Below are 23,536 nucleotides of genomic sequence, written 5' to 3'. Positions count from 1 at the left end.
TCTCTTTTCCAGGCTGAACAATCCCAATTTTCTCCTCCTTTCCTTGCTGGGGAGATGCTCCAGCCCTTTGATCAGCTTGGTGTTCCTCCTCTGGGCTTGTTCCAACAGGTCAATGTCCTTCCTGTGCTCATGACCCCAGAGCTGGATGCAGCACTCCGCGTGTGGCAATTGTTAAGAAAGAACAGCCTAGGTTATAAATGGTTTTAGAAATTGCATTGTAATTTCTTTAATGTAAAAAAATTGCTGTTGTAATTAGTGATTTTGAGCTAATTGTGCATCTCAAATCATCCACAATACTAAGAGATTACTGTTTCATTGCAAAGAATTTTGACCTGTGTGCTGGCTTCTTGTTTAGCAGGACTGTAGCACTGCTGGAAGATCCACTGGTGAAAGCCATCTAAGCCCCTAATGCAGTGAAACTTGCAATTAAGATGGCATTAAACCACCTTCTGCTTGCCATGACCGTTTGCCAGCTGGAACATCAGGCCTTGAGCGTCTCAGGGTGTCCCTTCATTGCCACCTTCCTCGGGCACACCACCAGGCCTGATCTGCTCTTATCTGTAGAAAACGTGGAGACGGCGACAGCGCTTGAAATGTTTCCTGGGAGCTCTGGAATGCGACGCTTCCACGCGCATATCGCCACCACGCGGCTTTTTCTGCTGCCTGCACCCGCGGCTGCTCAGCCAAACCCTGCTTTTTGTCCATGCACCGAGCTGCTGCGGAGCACTTGTTTTGTTTTAAGGAAGAATTTATGTAGGAATTGCATAACCTGAAGTAACAACACTTGGTGTGTGTAGGGAGACCATGGAAGAGCTGCCATGACTCCCGAGAGACTCTCCGAAGATGAGGTGTCAATTTGTTTGGAGTTTAACTTCAAGGTTCCCCTCAAAGGATTTAGGCACAACAGAAATGGGACATGTGTGCAGAGACCTTAACTCGTAAGAGCTTTGCAGGAATGTGGAAGTACTTGCTGGCACTCGAGAGGTCTGGCTTTCGATTGGTGATTGGCTTTGGGATGTGATGGTCCACTGTGTGACAGAGTGGCACAAGTCCTCTTCAACAGAGTATTTTGGCATGGAGGGATGGGTAACCTCTGGGAAGCTGACAGGGGGATGCCATGGAAACTTGTCTGATGTGGGAGAGCAAAGGGATCCCTTGCAGGCTGTGTTTCTGTCCATTCTGCAGTCCAAAGCTATTTCCTGGGCTCCACACCATCTCCAGCCAACCACAGGCAAACCATTTGCCCCTGTAAACCAGCTGGCATTTCCTAAATCTCATGGAAATCCTCATTGTCCAGGAGCATGAATGGCAGTTCTTGGCATGTACTGTCCCAGAATAGCAGCCAGAGCTGCAGGAACATCACAACTCCCCCAGCACCTTGCAGTGGATGCTGTTCACACTGTTTGGAGAGGTGGGTCAGGCAGGACAGCCCCACATGGAGGAAGAGTGAGATGGCTTCTGCAGGTCAGGCCTTCCACAGGTGACACTGGTGTGTGTACTGGTGTACCACAGTCAGCTGCAGGAGATGGGACAGTGCTCACCTTTCCAGGTGTGAAAAATGCGTATTTTATGATTGGCTTTTCGCAAATATTAAAATTAATATTATATGTGTTACATTAGAAAATTATGCTGTATTAATTTTTTTTAAGTAGTGTGTTAAATATAGTTTTAGGTTATAACAGAATGTTGAAATAGAAACTATGCTATGTAAGATACTTTTTTAAAAGAAAGGACTTGCACCGAGATAGCAGCCACACGACACCTAAATCTTTCAGAGAAAAAGAATTTATTGCTCTCTTATCAGAAGAAACAAACTTCTTCCCATCTCACTCAGCCATGAAAATGCTGTTAGGATTCAGAGGAAGAATTTGACACTGACCATCCTGTGTTTAAATGGAATTTATGCATCATGTATGAGATGTATGAATATGAACAGGCAATTGCTTTTAAGGGTTGATCCTCTGTTAACGTATCCTTTTTCGGGCTGATGTTGCCCAGAAAAGGTACCCAGAGGTCCATAATTCTTTGTGTCTATTGCCTCGTACTGTCTTAATCCAAATTGTCCACAATTTTTATTGCTCTAATTATATCGCCATTTTCATAACCATTTTATTACTAGTAAACTTTTAAAATTTTAAAAACCAGTGATTGGCGTTTTTCACACAGGGCAGATGAAGTGAAGGCTTGGGGACATTTTTGGAGCGTGTTTCGGAAAGATGTGAGCCCTAATGTCTCTCTGGGCAGAGCGGAGCCCAGAGCTGGGCACAGCACTCCAGATGCGGCCTTAGGAGGGCTGAGCAGAGCAGGACGTGCTGGCAGCGCTCTCCTCACACCCGAGCTCCCGGCGCCGAGGCCCAGGCCGTGAGGGAGCGCGCGGCCGGGCCGGGCCGGCTGTGCCGGGAGCGGGGCGGGGCGGAGCCGGCCGGAACGCTGCTGCGCGGAACGCCCGTGCGCGGCGGCTGTTGCCGGCCGGCGGGAGGGCGGGGAGCGCGGGCCGCAGGCGGCGGTGGCGGTGCGGGATGTGGGGCGGCGTGCGGGCCCGCGGCCGCGGGCTGGCGGCAAGGCTGCTCGGCACGGCCCACGGCAGGGCCCGCAGGTACCGGCCTCCCTGCACCCTCACCTGGCGGACGGCGCCGGCCGGGCACTGCCGTGAGGCCGAGCCGTGCCATGCCTCGGGGCGCGGCCTTCAGAAGGACGGGGCTCACCTGTCCTGCCGGGGCCGGGTGGCCGGGACAGCGGTGGGCAGAAGGCAGCGGGGAGTGGAGGCGGGTGGAGGGGAGTGGCGTGGGCCGTGTTTCTCGTGGTGCTGCCCTTGCCGTCCTTCCCATCTTGGAGCGCTGTGAATGATCCGCGTGTGTGACCTGACCGTAGCTTTGCACCCGGTATCAGCAGAGCGGCGCTGCCTGCTGGGTGGTGTTGTTTCTGCACAAAGTGCGGACTAAGAGCCGTGTTTGGGAGTTCTTCGTTTTTACTAAAGTATTGTAAGCTGCTTTTAATGACACCTCAGTTGTGCGTTCATTCATTGTTTTTGCACTTCAAAACTCCTCGATATTTTTGAACAAGCACCGTGCTGTGATGGCCTCATGTTCAAAGCAGCTCGGGTTCTTTGGGAGCTGTGCGTGCTTTCCGAGGCCAAGCTCCCCAGCAGAAGGCAAACTGGATGGCAGGTGAAATACAGAGGTGCAAACTGCAGTGTGCTGCTGGCTTTAAGTGCCTGAGGCTTTCAGCCTTGCTGTGCTTTGCTGCTGCTGTAGGCTAAGGTGAGGCTGAGAAGGTTGGAGTTGTTCAGCCTGGAGAAGACAAGGTTGCATGGAGACCTCATAGCAATCTTCCAGTGTCTGAAGGAGGCCCACAGGGAAGCTGGAGAGAGACTTTTCTTCAGGAATATGGGTACAAATTGCATCAGGAATAATGGGTACAAATGGAAAGACAGGAAATTTGGTATTACAAAGAAATGCTTGTGCTTGAGGGTTGTGAGATGCTGGGACAGATTGCCCAGGGAGGTTCTGGATGTCCCAGCCCTGGCAATGTTCAAGGCCTTGAGTGACCCAGTCTACTGGGAGGTGACATGGCCTATGGCAGGGAATGTTAGAGCTAGGTGATGTTTAAAGTCCCTTCCAACCCTTTAACAATCTGTGATTTCTGAATGGTTACATAGTTTTAAAGAGCATGTGGCCTGAATTAACAAAAAAGGAGTTAGTCAAGGACCTTTGGGGAGCAGTGCAGTGTAAAACAGCAGGGCTCCTACCATCTTCTCAGTAATAAGGTTCTAAAGCTTTCCTTAAATTTTCCTGTTGCTTCTCAACATTGAAATTTAGATTTTAATGCTGACAATTTATCAAGTGCAGAATGACCTAAGTATGATGCAGTGCCTGCTGAAACTGGCAGATTTTCCTTTTTTAGCCAGAGAGAGATGTGTGTGAGGAGGAGAGGTATGCCACAATTCCTTCAGATTTGTGGAGGTGTTTTAAGATCTATTGAAGTTTTTTTATTTTGAATCAGAATAAACATTAATTTTTTCCTTTCTGTAATTTAAAGGTGATTTTTAAACAAAGTTAGTAGGTGTGAATGTAAAGGTTTAAACACTGCCTTTTAGAATGTTATAGAGAACAGCTCTTTGAATTTTATGATAGTTTTTCTAGAGAATGCAGCTGTATCTGTGTTGCAGAATCTCCTGAGCAGCTCCTTGCTGTCCCTGGCTTCTCATCCTCAGCTGCATTGTGTCAGTTTCAGCTTCTTTGCAGTCATGTGCTAAACTAAGCAGAGGAGCTATAACCCAAATAGCTTTCTGGTTTGGTTCTGGGTTAACTTGCAGCAGAATCCATGTTGCAGAGTAGGGGAATGTGATCTGTAGTAGTGCCACAAGTGTGAAAACATGTGAGGTTATCTGTGTGTGTGTGTACAGTCTTTTTTCAGGGAGTGATCTCTTTATTGAGATATTCTCTCATATTAAGAGTTTTGGTGAGTTTTCTATAGTACCAATGAATTTAAGTATCAGGTACCAGTAAATTCAAACTCTGTATTATTTCCTCCACAAATAAATGGTGTGCAAAGTTGTTTACTTTGTGTTTGTGATGAGGAAATCAGAAGTTATCAAGAGTTTGAAATGGTGTCTCAGCCCTTCTCGAATGTCAAAAGGTATCTGTTTGACATGTACTGAACATACTCAGGTTACACTCAGCTGGGCCTGGACAGTTGTAACTATTGTTTTGGGGCTTTTGGTAGGTTTACAAAATTCAGCCTTGGACCCTGTTTTTAACTCCTGCTTCCTAACTTTGTGTATCATCTAGCAAACAGGAACTCTTCAGCACAAGCAGTCTGCTTTCTAAAGACAAAGATAAATCTGCTGCTTCCAAAGACAGCACACCTGAAGGGGCAGCAAAGAGGCAGGAGGATGGAGCAGAAACACCAAAGCAGCAGCTGTTAGACATTATTGGTAATATGAAGGTGGAGGTGAGCTACAGGAAGAAGCTCCAGCAATTAAAAGCCAGTGAGAGCAAGAAGCAAGCTGTGAGCAAGCTGGAAGGCCCGGACAGGGAAGGTTCTGTGCCTCAGGGAATTACAGAAGACACCCAACGGTAAAGTAGAACAAACTTTTCTTAGCCTGTTTTATCCTTATTTCAACTTTCTTTTTTTGATATTTAGGACAAATAAACCATTTCCAACAGTATAAAAGCATCTTGTAATGGAGTGTGGTGCAGAGTTGTAGGCTAGAGTAAATCACAGGGGAGGATCCGAGCAAAAGGTGCTGTATGCTGTCAACCTTATGCTGCCTTGTTCTGCAGTAAGATTGTGGAAAAGTAGCACTAGCACCTGCCTGTGGAAAGTTATTTTAATGGGAGAAGGGAAATACTGTTCAGATAAAATACAGCAAAAGTGAGGAAAAAGAAAAAAAATTAAGAATGGCGTAATGATTGTTGAGTCTTAGGAGCTGCTCCTGTCCACAGTGTGTTACATCATATTTATCATCTCACAGGTCTGTGCTCCCCGTGGTCTCCAGGCTGTGCAGTGGCACAGGACTGCCATTTCACCAGGCTGGGGAGCAGGAGCTTGTCAGAGTCCTTCAGCATTTAATAATTAGGGCAATGTAGGGCAAACTTGCCTGACCCACTGGCCACCCCCACTTGGGAAAATACCTGACGAGCTTCTGAGTTATTAAGATATGAAATGGCAGCACAGAAATGACAATTTAAACATATTAAAGGCTTTTGTTTGGTTTTGTTTCTGTATCTGTTGTGTCTCTGTTTACAGTTTAAATCCAGAACTGGTGAAGGCTGCTTCTGCAGTTGCATCTTCCCTTCCACGCGACAAGAAACAGACAGAATCAGAGCTCCTTGCACAGCTAAGAAGACATGAAGAAACCACAGATAAACAGAAGAAGGGGGGCACTATTAACCTACGGTCTGTGTATTGATTGTTTTTCTCAATTACATCAGAAATTCCTATTTTGCAATGTCATCCTGAAGGTAACTGCCTTCTGTGTTGGGAAGGTGCCCCTAAAAGATACATTTGGACAGTATATCCTTAGGATTAATGAATATTGGTAACATTATTGATCTGGTTATACCAAACTCTAAATTTTGCCATCATCCTTCTAAAGTGGTTTTGCAGAAACAGAATTGTTTTCATGCCCAGGATCATTGCTTTCTTGGACAGGCTAGCAAAATAACAGCTCTTTTTGTGGGTTTGGTTGGTTTTTTTTTTTTTTTTTTTTTTGCCACAAGCTTCCAGAATTCTCACACAATGGATGGATTTGTAGATGTTTCAGACGTTCTGTCTGGACTGGTGAATTTTCATGACAGCTCTGCAGAACTGAACTAGAGCAGCTCTGTTTATAGCCCCACCCTTCCTTTCAAAACTTTCCAGTCAACGCATGAAACTCATCTCTTGGCTTAACTCTGTTTCCAGTGTGGCTTTCAAACAGATGAGAAACATTTGTTTGGAAACTCAAACACTTGTGCATACAGCTCTTTTGGATGATGGTTAAAGGCAAATTTTTTTTCTTTTTTTTTTTTCAGCTAGTATTCAAATACCTGCTGAGAAAATAAGGCATTAAATCCAGGTGAAATGCTGAACAACAGAAAATTGGATCTTTACCAAAATATGAACACGAAACCTTTCTTTATGTCTGTTTGCAGTGCAAGCTGCAAGCTGCTTATTTTATTCCATAAAAATGAATTTGCCCCAACCGAGGATCTAAGCTTGACCCATCTATTATCCTCTGTAGGTTACATGTATTTCTGCTTGTAGGTGTCAGTAAAGGATCTGCTGGAATGATTGTCAGTGTTCTGCAAAAAGAGCTAATGGTGTCTGTGGCTGATGTCTGCCTGAGTGGAAATTAAGGAAGAAAGAGACAGATGCTTGCAAACAGGTTGAGTTAGGTGATTGCACAGACTGGGATGTACAATGCTCAGTGAATGACTTCATTAAGCAAAATATCTGTTCTTCAGATATAAGGACTGTGTATATAGAGGATATGTTTGTTAAACTGTTAATTACCAGGGAGTTTGTTCACTCTCTGTCACTGAGTTCTTTAGAAGGGCAGAGTACACAAATGTCTTTAACAGTGCTGTGGGCTGTGGGTGGCCAACTTAAATGTAATTCAAACCTTCTTGAGTACCCAGGGTGCTGGAGGAGCACAGAAATACTGGGTGAGCTAACACATGCAGTGCCCAGCCTGGAATGTGCTGGTTTCCCTTCCTTAGGGTGCACACGCTCTTGTTTAGGTGTGGTTTCCCTGCCTGCTGGCATTATAGGCTTTCTCCTCACCTATGGCACTTTTCCTGAAGCACTGACCCAACTCTGGCTGCAGTGGAAGAAAGACAGTGACTAAGGAAGTCGTAGTCAAAGCAAAAATGTTTTTTCTCTTCAAAGAGAGTTTAAATTCTTCAGAAATTTAAAAGCTGCAGCTATATAGTGCCTCTGTATTTTTGATTGGTGGGTTAAGATGTGATATTACAATGTTTTATGACATGCTTTTGGATGAAGCACTACCATTAGAAAAATGCATTTTCCTCAAGCAGAACCAGCCTTTTTGGAATGTCATGGCTGCTCTGAGTTGGCAAGTTCTATTCCCTGAGGCAGCTTTGTGACCTAGCTTGTTTCTCCCAGCAAATACACTCCTCCTGCTGCCGCCATTTGCTGAAAAGTTTTAGTTTTCTTACTTAAGAGTTAGGTAGCTTTATCAGTGGATGAGTTTTCCAGAAAGACCAGCAATTTATGCTGATTTTCATGACAAAAAACTTGGTAAAAGTAACCTTTTAGAGTTACTGTGGACCTCTTAGTTCTTTGAGATAAATACAGTACTCTCAGATTTTTGACTAGTATTTAAAAATGTTGATTTTACAAAGCCCAGCAGCCTCAGACTTGATTTGGTGTGATTTATGTTCCATGATACCTCTATCCACACAATGCATGAAGATGTTTTTAATATATTAGAAAGCATTCTCTTTTGTTCATGCATGATTATTTTGTGTTGAGTTTTGTTTGACAGTAAGAGAATACGTGCAATTGAACTTTCCCTTTATTTCTGTAGAAGTTTTACAATCAATATACTTACATATTTTAAAAGCCAATATATATTCCTTGGTTATTCACAATATTTAAAAGCAAGATACTTTCACAAGCAGCAGAGCTACATAGTGCTGAACTGCAAAAAACTGAATTCTGCTATTGTGATTTATTATATGAAATTTGTTGTATGTTGTCCAGATCTTTTGTACAAATTTTTTTTACCAAGATTGTGGCAAGACCTCCAGAGGTCACTGTTGTATGCAGTCATCTCATTGCCTTGTAGAAAGCACGGGGACAGGGCATTCACTAGGAGGGAAAATATTAACGATAGAGGAATTTATTTTCCTCAGTGTGGGCTGAAGTTTCACTCAATGGAAATCACAACAGCACTGCACCAAAATAAAACCTGCAGCTCTACTATTTCAGCTTCTGTTTTGGATGAGCAAGAGTAGTAATTCAGAGCTTTGGCTAGAATATATCCAAAGCTCCTTGGGTCTCTGTTTTAAGTATTATAATTATTGGCTGATAATCAGGAAAGAGAGAGAGTCTGTGGTTGTTACAAAAGTCCTACCACTTCCCATGTCTGGAAGGCAGGTGTATTTAGGAATTTCAGTTTTTAATGTGTTGTAATGAGAGAATATATAATATCTAACCACTATCGGTACGCTGGGGTTGGAGTGTGACTTTTTAAACCTATATTTTTTCTTCAAAAGGCATTAAAAAAATCTTTGTGGTTGTACTTTTGTTAGTACAGTGCACTTTTCATGATGGAATGATGAATGTTGCTGCCAGAAATGTTCATGTGCCGATGGTGGGGGGACATTAGGATTTCCTAGCGAGGAACATGGTACCATTGACTGTGTGTTCTCATAGCTCAATGGTGTAGTCTTTCCACATCTACAGGGCAAAACTGCAAGTAATTCAGGAAAGAGAGCAGCTCTGAGCAATCCTGACTTCCCTGAAGCACGGGAAAACACCAGCCTTTTAGGTCACAGCTGAGTCAAGCTGTTGGGCTGGGCTGTGTGTGGCTGACCTTAGGAATTATGTCCCTTTGACCCTTGTAAGTGTGTCAAGCCTCTGGCCCAACACCAACTCACTAATGCCAGTAGCCACTTCACAGAGTAATTTCTAATGTGAGATATGCAACTATTCTGAGATTGCTTTTTATTTAAAATGAAAATGAAATTATTTTAAACTTGTTTTTAGATGCCTTTATTTCAGAGTAGGTACTGGAAGAGCTGTGCTTGTTCTGCCATTTGAAACCACATCTAAGACTGAAGAGAAATCATGCTGTGTTTCTGTGGCAATTAGCTTTTACAATTTTCCAGAAGTATTTCTTTCTTGTCAGTAAAATCTCTTTTGCCTTAAGCTGCCAAGAGCATAGTTTGAATTTCATTTGGATTTTCATGAAATGGGTAATGCACTGTTTTTGCCTTGGCCTATTTTTATCTTTTGAGCCCATATTTATGTCTTGAAGCTTAAGTGCTGCAATTTGGGATGACTGTGTGTGACTGGAAGTGGTTGGGTGGAGAGGAGGCTGTGAGGAAGAGCTACCAGAGAGCTACCAGTGGAGTTACTGTGAAAGGAGCTCATGGGCAGGGGCAAAAAGGGGCTCTGATTTGCCCTTTGTGATTAGAATGAGCTGTGTACGGTGCTGGTGGAGATCAGAGCATTTGCTCTTCACGTATGATTTTCACTCCAGAATGACAAAGGAAGATGTGGTCTGTTAATGCTGTAATATGATTATGCAATGTAACAGATTGCAGTGGATCAGGAAAGGTGACCTACTTATTAGGGTGGCATGATTGGCCCATGTCAGCTGATGTGTGAAGGCAAGCTTCCTTTTGGTCTGCAGCAGCACAGCTCTGTCCCTGGGCAGTATTGGTTCCTGTCCAAAAAATAGTGATTTTTGCCTATTTAAACCTATTTTTTGTATTCAGAGGAATTCCTCATTTGCTTAAACAAAACATGCCTAGTACACTCTGTGAATATTAGTATACAGATATATGATTTTTTTTAGTTGAAAACTAAATAATTTAAAAGGAAGCATTCACTGTAGATTTAATAGGCTAAAGTAGCACTTTTATACGTGGAATGTAACAAATGGTTTAAAACAACAGCCTTGAATGTTTGATGGATTAAAGATGGGTGTATTTTGTGAGGAATGTAAAATTCTGTCTCCTGGAAGCTTATGAAACCAGTTGAGAGTAGAGTTTCTAGTTAATACATATGACAAACTTCCTTGCTTTGTCAATCTGTTGAGTTTTTACATTTCATGTTTTCCATTTCAGCAATGTTATTTCAGAAATGGCAGTTAAAAGGCAATCCCCAGAGCAGTGGGGTGCAAGGCTGTCCGGTCGCATTTCCTTGCAGTTGGATGAGGATGGTCAAAGAACAAGGCCTGGAAGGTCATCAGCTCAGATGGACTCCAGAAGGTATTTTTATGGTGTTCACCTCCAATAGAGGGAGCATGCAGTTACTTATGGATAATACTTTAAATTTACTTGTACTTATTAATGTTACAATACTTCAGAGCTTAAAGAAACTACTTAAATATTTTTCAAGATAAGTACTGTTAACATTGAAATAAATTGTGAGAACAAGATAGTTAATGGCAATCAACTAATCAAACAATGTGCATTTTCTTAATATTACATTTTATAATTAAGCATACTTGGTGCTGAAATGTAACTGTTCTTGTTTTAACTAGATTTAACTAAATTATTTTCACCTATGCATAATACAATATTATGTCACTTTCTTAACTTCTTGGGAAATGGAGGTTTTGAAAGCTTGCTTTCCTCCTCTACAAAACTTGATCATGTTCTATGTTTAGAAAAATTTCATCCATTCTGTTGCGATTTTAAAGATATATTAAAGTTGGTCTATTTATTTATTACCACTTCATTCTGTAATTGATTTATTTGTTATCTGTGATGTTATAATTGTCTATGAAATTAACTTTATAATTTACATGTGATTTGAGGGTACTCCTTAAGTGTATTTTGCTCCTGTATTATGTGGCCACTCTTGTGAATTAAGGAGTGCTCTTATATTTTTGGTTTACTCCTGTAAGCTGTACTTTTACTCCTGTAAGCTGTACTTTTTTTGCCTGCAGTCTTTGAATTTTCCCATGGCAGCTCATCATTGCATTCCTTCTCCATGTATTCTTTCCATAGCAGTTTTTTAGTAAGATTAACTCCTCTTGTTTTTAATTTACTTTGTAAATTAATCTCTGTTTGGGAGGTTTAGGGCCTGAAAATGGAGGGAATAATTTGTGTTTAGATAGATCATGGTGAAGATAGAATTTGGGTAACAAAAGAAAAGAAAAGCATGAGTTCCTGGGTGAGTAAATGTACAGAATTCTGTGTATGGTGCAACTGTGCTTGGTATATAACTTCAGAAACAGCACCTTAAAATAGTTTTTAAAATCCCTGTAGTGAGTAAACTGTCTCCAGTTTCAGGCCTGAGTTCCCTCCTGCATACCTGAATATCTCATGTATTTGCTTATCAACTGATAGTAGGAAAATAATGGGTTAGGAAGAATACCTAACTTTGAGTCTAGTTAGTACATTGCAGTGAAACGAGTGATGTTGCTTTATAGTAATTTAAACTTATAACTTTAAAATAAACTTTCTTCCAACACATGCAATGTATCTTTGGCCATTGTCATTGGGAGTTACACACAGATTGGAAAATATAATCCTGAATCAACATTCTTTCAAGGCTCTGTAACTAAATTGTTGTGTGCTGAAATAGTTCCAGGGTAGTTTCATCACTAAAAAGTAATATGACAAGAGCATGTTTGCAGAAGTAGTTGAGGCCATTAGAAATCTCCAGTAAATCCAGAAGGGTAGAATTTTAAGGTCAGAAAGGATAAATCTTGCCAGGGTAACTGTGGATATGTAATAACAAAAATGAAAGAACTGTTAGAATTTCAGTGGAAACGTGGAAGATAATATGATTAAAAACATAGTTGATACTAAAGACATTGGGGGTTTTTTTGTTTTCATATATAAGAATTTGACTACATGTTGAACTCTTGTATTTTTTTTTTAATATAAGCTTATGGTAATGATAAGTGTGATTGAAAATAGATGGTCAGAGTGAAATATTTGTATATTCAGAAGAGTGAGCACCAGGGTGATGCTATTGAAAACATATCATATGGTTATACTCTGACTGTTTGCCCTATGGCAGAGAAGGTGGCTGTGTGATCTTCCAAAAGGGCTATTTATGTCATAAAGCAGGAATTATTTGATTTAGCTGTTGCTTTTTCTGTTCCTGAATTGTGCAATATTTTTTTTACAGGGAAAAAACCCAAGTCTTCAGATAATCTCAACTTTGTAAAATCACTTAAGTGCAGTGGTTTGATGCTGTTTACCTTTTTTCAGATTCCTAAATATTCCAGTTAAAATTGACTGCAAATATAGTGCTTGATTTATGCTCCTCCTTTCACATGGAAATGTTTTGAGAAGCTCTGTTTAAGACAAATAGTAAAGCCATAAACACTCTCTGATTAAGAGCCTGAAGATTTAGTGAAAATCGCTATCTTTTTTTTTTTGTCTCCAGAGATCTGTTAGTTCATGAAAATATTTTGTGCTATTTAATTTGTTATCTGGCAATGTTGTAAGGTGTTGCGAAATACTAAATATCGGTTTTCTTTTTTTGTTTATAGAAGTCTCAAAGTAGGAAAGAGGCTTAATATATTCCCTAAGGCTTCTACAGAACCAGAGCATGCACTGAAAACAGGTTAGTGGAAATTCAGTAATGAAAAATGCAGTGAGGCTAAGTTGTGCATTTTTAGAATATCAAGAGATGTGTTTTTATGAGGAGACATGACCTGCTCACTTTCTGCTTTCAGTCTGATAAAAGCAATTACTACTTTGATGTAGCTCAGATTTTTACCAAGTGAAACTTCCATGCAGTGTAATGAAATGTTTTCTATGCTGATCAGGGCATTCTGTTAGTGAATATGAAGGGTATAACTGGCTTTTTGTCACAAAGGTCAGTCTTAATTCTGTGAGTTTAAAGCCAGCCTGGAGGATGGGTGTATGTTGGCTCCAACTTATTTGGTCAAGTTGCAAGGAAATGTGAGGCTGTGATCCCAAGGAAGCAAGCATGCCCTGCAGGTGACTAAGTATAAACAGGGTAGTAGCAACCCAAGACTACACACTGGATTGCTGTGTGTGCTCTCTGGCCTTTTGTTTAGTGTTCCAGATGGAGCTGGAAAGATCCCACTGGCAGCTGACAAATGACACCTTGCTTCACCTATTGTAAAGTTCTTCATATCTGTTTAGAATCATAGAAAGTTTGGGTTGGAAGGGATCTTTAGAGGTTATCTGGTTCCAACCCCCCTGCAATGAGCAGGTACTTCTTCCACTAGGTCAGGTTGCTCAGAGCCCCACCCAGCCTGACCTTGAACGTTTCCAGAGATGGGGCATCTACCACCCTTCTGGACAACCTGTTCCACCACCCTCATTGGAACAATTCATTCCTTTTTTCTAGTCTGAATCTCCCTCTTCTGGTTTAAAGCCACTACTCCTTGTCCTGTTGCAATGGGTCCTACAAAGAATTTTGTCTTCATTTCTCTTTCAAGCTCCACTTAAGTATTGCAAAGATTGAATAAAGTCAACCCAGAGCCTTCTGTTCTCCATGAGGAACAACCCCAGCTCTCAGCCTTTCCTCTTAGGAGGGATGTTCCATCCCTCTAATCATCTTCATGGCCTTCCTCTGGACCTGCTCCAAGAGGTCTGTGTCCTTCCTGTGATGAGTACCCTGGAGCTGTTTGCAGCATTCTAGGTGGGGTCTCAGGAGAGCAGAGGGGAAGAATCTCTTCTCTCAACCTGTTGGCCATGCTTTGTTTTATTATTCTAGCTGGCTTTCTGGGCTGTGAATGCACATTGCTGGCTAATGTCCAGTTTTTTATCCACCAGTATCCCTAAATTCTTCTTGGCAGGACTCTGTCCACTCATGAGCCTGTGTAGATGCTGGAGGTTGCCCCAAGCCAGGGGCAGCACCTTGCACTTGGCCTTGTTGAACCTCATGAGATTTCCATGAGGTCACTTCCTTGAGTTTGCCCTTGAGGTCCCTCTGGATGGCATCCTGTCCTTCACGTGTGTCAACTGCACCACTCAGCTTGGTGTCACCTGCAGACGTGCTGAGGGTGCACTCAACCCCTCTGTCAGTGGTGTGGATGAAGACACTGAACAATACTGATCTCAGTGTGGATTCCTGAGCAACACAACTTCATCACTAATCTCCATCCAGGCATTGAGCTTTTGACCATTGAATACATGGTCTGGATAGACCCTTGGAATGGCCCATGAACCCTGGACCATCTGGATGTGACCATCCAACCAATTTCTTATCCACTAAATATACATGCCAAAACTCATGTGAGATAAAAGATACCAAAACTAAATTCAAAACAGGTGTGATACCTTCATATTCACTGCATGGCACAGCTGTGTGGGAACAGTCTTAACAGGGATAGCTTCCACTTATGAAGACTTGGCTTTACTACAGGCTGGGTTTGGCCAAGAGTGTGTGAATACGGGCAAGCCATATAAAGAACGTTGTCCCTCACTTTTCTTTGTGAACAGTGAGACTGCATTGTTAGTATTGATCTTCAAAATGCTGTTATTCTGAGGCCCTTTTAAAAAGCAGACTTTGTTCCAGTGTAGTGACTTAGACCTTTATGTAAAGTTAGTAGCAGCAGAAGAAATAGTACTCCTGTCTAAAATCTTACAAAGCTATGAGTATTTGTTTCAGTTTCAAGAGTAGAACTGTAAGTTTTTGCCAGATTCTAACAGAGAAGTTTTTTATTTTTTTTTTTACACTTGAAACTACAGGGAGATATTAATTTGATTACTTAATTTTTTAGTAAAATGTCAAATAGTGCCATTTCCATATTTTCAAGCAGCTGTGAACTTTCTGAATACAGCCACCTCTATGAAAGCTGTTTATTAGAGTGGGATTCAGTTAGCTGTGTTTTAAGACTGCCAATATTAAAATTGGTCCATTTTACATGTAAAACCCACAATGAATGATGTAGTGTTTGTTTTTAGCTGTCTTAACAAAAGTGGTGTTGAAAAAAATGGATTTTGAGTTGAATCAAATTTGCTCAGGTAAAAGAGTGAGAATATAAGATTTCTTTTTAGTATGAACAGAATGCAGACACAGTGGCTCATCGTAGTCACCCCAGCTAAAAGCCGAGATGCACTTTTTTTTAAAAACATAAAATTGGAATGTGTACAAATTGTTTCAGAGAGCTAGTGGACTTTATTGAATTTGTAATTAGAAGTTAATTAGTAAGCTTCTTTCAGCTTTTTGTTTGGTGTTTCCTGTTTGATTCCAGGTAGCCTTGAGGAACTCTACAGTATATTTTAGACCAGGAAGCTGATTGCTTGGCTTACTGACTAAGCCTGATGACAAACATTTTTTTGGGCATTAACCTCGGGAAATACCAGTGTGATACTTGATACCTTGATTCATTTGTTTTCACTGTCTTGGTTCATATTTCAGGAGATAATGGGTTAAATTTTTTCTATACAAAACAGAAAAGCAAGTTTTGTTTTAAGTATTGAATATTGACTTTGAAAACTTGAATGTTAACTGGAAATTGTCATCCTTAAAATACTCTTCATAACTGTTAATGTAAAATGCCAGTATTATTTTCTGCTTCATGAGGTGAAATTATAATCTTTGTCACCTCTCCTGCAAGCTTGAAAAATGAGGTACTGCTTTCCTCTGTTAGAGGATTTATTAGTTTCTTTATGATGTGGACAACAATTTCATTCTGGTATGGTTTCTCATGTTGTCTTGTAGCTGTATTTTATTCCTGTCTCCAGTCCTCAAATCAAAGTACTCAGCCTGGTAAAATAGTTCTGGAAATTTCCCTCTTAAGGAATAATTTGAATAATTGTATTCTGATTTAACACAAAGAACCCCTCTGAAAACACTTTTTTGTATGTAAAAATACTGTTTGCCCTTCCATTGTGTTTTCTCTTAAAGGAGGGGGGATTTTTTTAAATTCAGTTGAGTTGTAAGCCACTGAGCTGAAGATGAAATTATATCTTGGCCTCAAGTACTTAAGACTCCGGAGTAGTAAAATAATAGGTTATTGGCTATAATCCACTCCAAGTGGACTGTAATACTTGAATTCACATAAAGATCTGTGTTCCAAGGATCTTAGGATGAATTGATAACAGAGGGAGTCAGGAAAACAAAGGGGAATGCAGCTTAGGCCAGCTCACTCGACAGCAGCCCAGGGCACTCCCAGAGGTCCCTCCCTGTCCTGTGGTAACAGCTTGTTCCCTTCAGTTCAGTGAAGCGCTTCAGTCTGGGCTCGTGACCAGCTCTCCTGGGTGGAGGGACAGGAACTCCTTGAGAAGAGTAACTGCTGCAATATGAGTGCACTTCGATTAAAAAAAAAAAAAGGCATCAGAAAAGATATATCCCTAAAGGAACTGTTTAACTTTGTGAAAAGAATAAGAAATCCTGGTTTCTCAGCTTGAGAGACAAAAACTGGCACACTTAGGAGCATTGGGGAAGGAATTGCCAGCCTTTGAGTTGAGTTGTTTCCCTGAAGGAGAATGTAGTTGTGAAGAACTTGAAAACTCCCGTAGAAATAAGGGTCCTTTAGCACAGTGCACCAGTCAAGTTCAGAATTTGCTGTGTCCTCATTTTTTGAAAGACAAAACCAAAGAATGATTGTGGAAAAATTAAATTATTGCTTTATGTGAAAGACATAAAAATAAATATTCCCCTAGGTGTTCAGAATAGATTTTCATCAGACATTTGAGAACTTAATGAACTTTCTTGTTAACAGAGAAGTCTCATTTGAGGAAGGTGATGCTGGTATCTAAGGTAGAAAAATTTGCATGGCTGAAGTTATTAGTCTCTGTAAAGATTGGTGTTAAAGGACTTTGTCTTAGCTATTGAGAAGTGTTTTGTTGCTGACAAATCTTAACAAAATTTATTTTTTAGTATCTTCGCCAACAATTTGGGATCTGGAGTTTGCAAAGGAGGTTGCAGCAGTAACTGCACAGCCTCCCCGAAATGGTTTTGAGGAGATGATCCAGTGGACAAAAGAAGGAATACTGTGGGAGTTCCCAATTGACAATGAAGTTGGTATGTGCACCATGAGCTTTTATTATCTGTCTCAGTTTATCTTTTCTGAAAATTAGAGCATGTTTGACCTTTGACTGTTTTAACATAATGTTTCAGCTGTGAGTCATGCTTCTGATAGTAAACAAACATAACTCCCTGACTGTCCCAGATCAGAGATGCTTCAGATGAACTCATTCTGGCACTCTTCAGGTGAAGTCTTGCAGGTGGCTTGGCTGATCTGAGGGCTGGCTGCTGCCAAAAGGGGACGACTCCTTCCCTCCCCCCCTCTTCCCCCCATGATGTGTTTAACACCAAAAGGCAGTTCAAGTCTCTTACATAATACCTTTTACTCTGCATCTTTACTAAATTAAGCTCCTAGCAGAACTTGGGGAATCTTAAAACTGCTGTGCATGTTTTATAATGCTGATTGTGTTCTTTGGTGTGGCTCTTGGACCAAGTCTCTTGCCAGATCCTGACCAGCTATCTGCCAGTTCCGTATCTGGGCAGGCCGAGTGTTAAACAGTTGTTTGCTCCCTTTGTTCTGTCTGTTTCATAAGAATAAACAGTCACAATATTCACTCACCCTGGGCATCTATGTTAATTAGGCATCTTTGTGCACAGTATTTTCTTTTATTACCATACAAAAAGAGAAAGCTCTGTGTGAAGTTATGCCAGCAGAGAGAGTGAACGTTAAGGAAGTGAAGAACAACTACACAAAGTGTGCAATATAGGAAAGGGGACTTCATAACTTCAGGGTGAGCTTGGCTGTGGGTTTTGGGGTTTTTTTAAAGACTTTAAAGACTTCAAACAAAACTGCTTTGTAATGATTCAGTCACTGAGAGCAAAACAGGTTAGTATCTGAAGCTGGGAGTCTTTGAAAATCTGTCCTATACTGAGTTGCAAATTGAATAATGTGCTTCATTGTTTCTTAATGTTTATTCTCATCGTATTTGGCAGTTTCTTCACAGAATTTAATCACTGCTCCCAGGATTGATCTGTTCCATCATGTTCCATCATGTAGAAATCCAAGTATACTCTAGTCATGTTTTTGCAAGCTTAAAACCACTGTGGCCAATGGTTTTTGTGTTGTTGTAATGTGGCTGGAACCCTGCTGTCTGGGGCCCTCAGTTGACAGCGTGTCTTTGGCGGGCCGTGGTTTCCCTGGGGCAGCCGTGCCGCTGGGACTGCGCTGTCTGGGATGGGGTGGCCAGCGGACAAAGAGCCTTTACATATAGTTAAAACAAGAATCTTGATTGATTTGTCCACAAAGACTAGTCATGTGGAAAATTCCAGTGGAGCTTTCCAAAACTTGTCACCTCTCAGGTTGAAATACCAAGTCAGTAAGACTGGCCTATCAGACTGCCAGCCACAGGCTGTTAACCACCTCAGGTGTGTCAAAGCACAGTTAAAAGCTTGAGAACCTTGCTCTGAGTATATCAACATGTTGTAATTTCAGTTTCTCTGCAAAATAAAGATGCCCCTTTCTGCTGTTAATTTTGCAGTTTTGTAACAGCCATTGCCCTCAACAGGAGGAGATTACTTCAGCTTGTTTTGTATCCAGAAATGTGTGATTATTCTTATGTGCCAAAAACATGTGGCTTTAAAAATATAAGTGCAATTAAATTTTCTGTTGAGAAAGCACGTATACTCAGCTTTCAGCATTATGAAATCTTTTAAGGTTTTAAACCAAATATAAAACAGAAAGACAACCTCTTATAACTCTTTTCCTTGGCTCCAGAGTATCTCTGGTGTTCTCATTAGGGTGCTTCACCTAGGCACTGTACTGTGCTGTGTGGCACCAGGGCAAGGTCACGGTTTTTAAAATTATTTTTGTGCGAACATCTGGAGATGTGGCTGAACATACTGGCTTGCTACAGTGGCCAGCAGCAGTCTTCCCCCCCACACCTTACTGCCCTGTTGTTTGCTTTTACCTGCATGCCCTTGTCCAATGCAGTTGAAGTCACTGTTAGGCAGAAAATTACCTTTTTTTTTCTTTTCCCTCTCCATCTCTCCATCCTCTGAACAATTTTTACCAGTTTAGCAAACCATTAGTATAGCTTGCATACCATTGTTCTCACCACTCCTTTTTGCTTGTCTCTCCTACTTTTAAGTAGCTTTAATGCTGCTCCATGATTGCCGTGGCAAAAAGTTGGGAAAGACAATTATTTGTGCCTCATTTATTATTTCTGTGCATTTATACCATAATGACTCAAAAAGCTGGAAAGGACAGAGCAGATTGTAGGTGAGAATTTGCGTTAGCACCTCGTTATGAGGAGCAAATGCTTTTGGTGGGCCAGAGATTGTTACTGCACAAGTGATAGGAAGGCCTCAGAAAATTAATTCCTCAGTTGCTTCTGATGGCTTCTGCAGGCAAAAGTTCACCAAGTCCTGTTCTAGTTGCTGGTTAGCTGAGCTGCTGTTCCCAACAGAGAAATATTGGATCATCTTGCCAAGTGAGTTGGCAGAGTTGCACAACCATTGCGTCAGGGTTTCTTTACTATCTCTGTTCTAGGGACCTTCTGAAGAGCATGATTGATGTCATTGTAAAAATCCTGAAAGAATAGAATACTTTGTGTTGAAAGGGACCTTTAAAGATAATTTAATCCAAACCCTCTTCCATGGACAGGGACATTTTTTCACTATATCTGAATACTCAGTCGTCTTTATACCATGTCAGCAATGCTTGCTATAAGGGATGGACATCTGTGTCTGGATTGGCATCTTTAAGACAAGGTTGGTCATGTCTTGGAAGGATTAGTGTTTTAGCTAGAGGAATTCCCCAGACTTTCTGTTTTGTAGCATGTAGGTGGTTGGAGATAGGATATTGAGAGTAGGTGTCTTCTTGTTTTGATGTTGAAAAAGAAAATTCTCTAATTTAGACTTCTGCCATGCATATTGTTTCAAATTATGTTTATGAGGACAGTGCAAGAGAGGCTGAGGGACAGGCTGGCAGCAGGAGTCAGGGCTTGCTAGGGGTGAGGGAAGTCATTATCTCTTCTAATCTGTTCCCACCAGAGGCTTCAGCTTCTGATGCTTTGGACAGTTGTGGTCTCCTTTTCTATGATGCACACTTTACTTTTTTGAGGACTGAAATACGTGGTCTAACTGAAATACTTGGACTTAACACTTCATCCCCAAACCATAAACAGTCTTTGACAAACAGGAAAGCAGAATACATATGTAATATTTACTTATCACCTGCATTTTTGTGAGATTCTAAATCGCTTATTTTGGGTTAAAGATGAAAATTGGTGAAATTATTTATTAGATGAAATCTTTCCTGATACCCTGTATCTGTCTCCAGAAGAAGAGCATTCAGAAGGCCAAATTTTACTGTCAGCATTATTCAGATTCTTTAAGTAGTGATTTTGTTTGGTTTAATTCTCTTGGATTTTTGAGTCCAGTGAAAGTAAGGAAGTCTGGGAAAGGTTGTTAGTTTGAAAAAGCAATCAGTAGCATCCAGGTACAGTAAGATTCTATCTCCCCTTGGTGGGGGAAAGCCAGCATGGGTGGATAGTGGAAGGATCATCACTGCTTCTGTCTGTGGACATCGTTTTCCAACCACAGCAGAACTACACTTTCTGAAACTGACGTGACCTGTTTTTTGTTATTTTAACTTTCAACATAAAGGAACAAGGACAGAGCTTCTGAAGAAGGAAATGTACTTTTTTTTTTTCAAGAACCACAGAGATAAATGTGGTGTGCAACTGTGGTATTGATACACTCACACATTTCTAGGAAAAATGCAGGTATTTCTCAGCTCCTTCAGCTATTGCAATACCTTAAGTTTAAAGCAGGAAAAAAGTAATGCAATCTTAACAAATGCAAGTGACCTTTTGGTGACTTCTCCATCACAGAGATGGACATAATTTCTTCTGAAACTGTAAAGCTCTACCAAAGAAGGAAGCCTAGAACTTACGTGATTTAATTACCTCAGTTTTAATACCCCTGATTTAATTTTATCAAATAATTTAGAAAAACATGTACACCATACTCATGTGTGTGGTATAGGCTTCTCATTTTTGTCATCTTGAAGTAGTGCAATATTTTTCTCTAATAACAGATTTTTATTTAAGGGTGCAAGCCAATTGGTATCAAATAAAAATTTCCATGTATATCTAACTAACGAAAAATCTTTCATTACAAATCCCAGATTGCCTTTTGGTTTTTTGCCCCTTAAAATTAGGAACAGCAAAAGCAGCCTTTTTTCTATATGTAGGAATTTGTGTTCTGAGTCTCTACCATCATAGCATGAACAACAGCAAAAAAATCCACAGGATGAAGAACAAACGTTTGCCCTATCTCCAATAATCCCTTGTACCATGTCCTGTGGAGGCTTTTGAGTGCATCATCTTTGATGATGGCTGTGACTTAATAGCAGCTGGTGAGATAGACCACACTTTTGCATCATCATACACTCACACATTCAGAAAATGTCAGAAAACAAACTTCTGTGCCCATTTGATAGCAATAGGATGTTAAAAGCATGGCTTGCAAGGACATGTTTTTGTTAGCTGTTCAGTATTTGATACTTTATGAGGTTGCCTTATTTGTTCAAGACTAGTTTGTATTCTTTAATCCTCTGCAGAATTTAGGCAATCAGTGTTCTCTTTAAAAATTTATGAAGAAAGTGCCTGCAATCTAAAAGGTGGTACCAATGATGAATTAAAATTTTCTAGTATTGAACAAACTGGATTTTAGCAAGAAGATTGATTTATGGTTATAATTATTCCTCCTACTTCCACCCAGCATCAGGCTTTCATCAAGATTTCAAGCCAGAAATTTGATTTAAATATTACATATTCTTAGAAATGCAAGCAGAACCATTAATTTTACTAATTTAAGACTATTTTCAAACTATACTATTTTTACTTTGTTAAACTTGCTATTATATTATGATAACAACTTTGTCTTTCTTGCTTTGTCTTTCTGTCAGGGATGGAGGATGATGCTGAATTTCATGAACATATCTTTCTGGACAAACACCTCGAAGGCTTTCCCAAGGAAGGACCTATCCGCCACTTCATGGAACTAGTTGTCTGTGGGCTTTCAAAAAACCCATACCTCAGTGTTAAGCAGAAGGTTGAACATATTGAGTGGTTTCAGAAGTATTTTGAGGAAAAGAAGGAACTTCTTCAAGAGATTTGAGATTTGGGAAAGTGCTTACCCTTGAAATGAAGAAGTTATGTGTCAGTGCATAGTGATCATGTGGCCTGAAAGTTGTATTTTAAACAATAAACTCCAAGGTCATCTTTTGTTACATGTGTGTCTGTGTGTGTGTGAATACTTTTGGCAGCAAAAGAAGGAGCTGAAAAGTATGGCTTTTGTAGAATGTGCATTTAAAATTTAGTTTATTGGAACTGTTGTTTTCTAAATTTGAAACTAGTCTTTCAGGAGTACAAATCCTAGGTCTAATTCCATGTCCTCCACCCTTTACAGCTGGACTGTATCTTGACAGGTTGGATCATCTTTCCCATTTTGAAAAGCTTGAAATGCTTTCATTTTGCTTATTTGTGAGCCACACTGGTGTTTGGATGGTATTAATCCTTTCTCCCCCCTTTCACTAACTATAATTATTGGTTCATTTTGAAGTTTTTGGTAATGACAAAGTGATTTGAATGGTATGCTTTTTGGTTCATGTGCTCAGTGAAAGGCTGTTATATTCCTGAAATGTGTGCACAGCATAACACTGGTGAGTTACGGAAAATAACAAGGGAGTGATGTTCCTTAGGGTTTGCTGTTGGGACTGGTGCCACCAACAATGGCTTTAAACTCAAAGAGGTATGGTTGGCATTAGATGTTAGGGAGAAATTCTTTGCCTTGAGGGTGGTGAGGCACGGGCACAGGTTTCCCAGAGAAGCTGTGGATGCCCCGTCCCTGGAAATGTTCAAGGCCTAGATAGGATGGGGTTTGGAGCAGCCTGGTCTGGTGAAAGATGTCCCTGCCCATGGAAGAGGGGTTGGAACTAGATAATTTCTAAGGTCCCCTCCAACCCAAACCATTCTATGATTCTAAGGTTATTCTCCTGCCATCCATACATCCATTCTGAGGCTTTTGACTAACTTCCCATCAGTATTGTTTAAAAAAGAGTCTGAATGTTAAGTAATACATAAAGTGCTGTTACACTAGAGCAAACAGTTTTTTTGATGACTTGGCTTGGAGCTGAGACCTTATCTTCTGCATCTGCAGGACTAGAAAGAGTTCTTGGCATTCCTGACAAGGAAAGTTGTTGCCTACAGATTACATGATGCCACTGCTATCTTCTGTCTAGTCCTGTGATGCTGCTGAAGCAGCTTCATATTTTCTAGATAATCCTTTATTCCAATTAAATGTGTATGGATTGAACTATTGCAAAGTATTTTACTTCAGTTATCTCTTGCTAAATTTTCACCCATAACTACTCACTCAT

At 40.7% G+C, this 23,536-nt stretch overlaps 1 protein-coding gene across 1 annotated transcript; it reads left to right on the top strand.

The window, feature by feature from the left end:
* Positions 1 to 2,485: 2,485 nt before the first annotated feature.
* On the top strand, positions 2,486 to 22,387 carry MRPS31 (mitochondrial ribosomal protein S31). Its single transcript, XM_059466015.1, has 7 exons — positions 2,486 to 2,596; positions 4,791 to 5,078; positions 5,752 to 5,901; positions 10,305 to 10,448; positions 12,692 to 12,765; positions 17,005 to 17,148; positions 22,064 to 22,387. Exons 1-7 carry the CDS (start codon positions 2,520 to 2,522, stop codon positions 22,273 to 22,275), a joined length of 1,089 nt encoding a protein of 362 aa, XP_059321998.1. The 5' UTR covers positions 2,486 to 2,519; the 3' UTR covers positions 22,276 to 22,387.
* The last annotated feature ends 1,149 nt before the right edge of the window (positions 22,388 to 23,536 follow it).

This window comes from Ammospiza nelsoni, chromosome 2 (genome assembly GCF_027579445.1).
Source record: "Ammospiza nelsoni isolate bAmmNel1 chromosome 2, bAmmNel1.pri, whole genome shotgun sequence".
In the NCBI taxonomy this organism is placed as follows: domain Eukaryota; kingdom Metazoa; phylum Chordata; class Aves; order Passeriformes; family Passerellidae; genus Ammospiza; species Ammospiza nelsoni.
The sequence above is the reverse complement of the archived record's forward strand: the minus strand, read 5'-3'. Positions and strand labels throughout refer to the sequence as shown.

Excerpts from the sequence above, each read along its gene's own strand:
- MRPS31 (XM_059466015.1), top strand. The coding sequence starts at position 2,520 with ATGTGGGGCGGCGTGCGGGCCCGCGGCCGCGGGCTGGCGGCAAGGCTG. Across the intron at positions 2,597-4,790 it reads GCCCACGGCAGGGCCCGCAG|CAAACAGGAACTCTTCAGCA; the intron begins GTACCGGCCTCC and ends TGTATCATCTAG. Across the intron at positions 12,766-17,004 it reads AGAGCATGCACTGAAAACAG|TATCTTCGCCAACAATTTGG; the intron begins GTTAGTGGAAAT and ends TTTATTTTTTAG.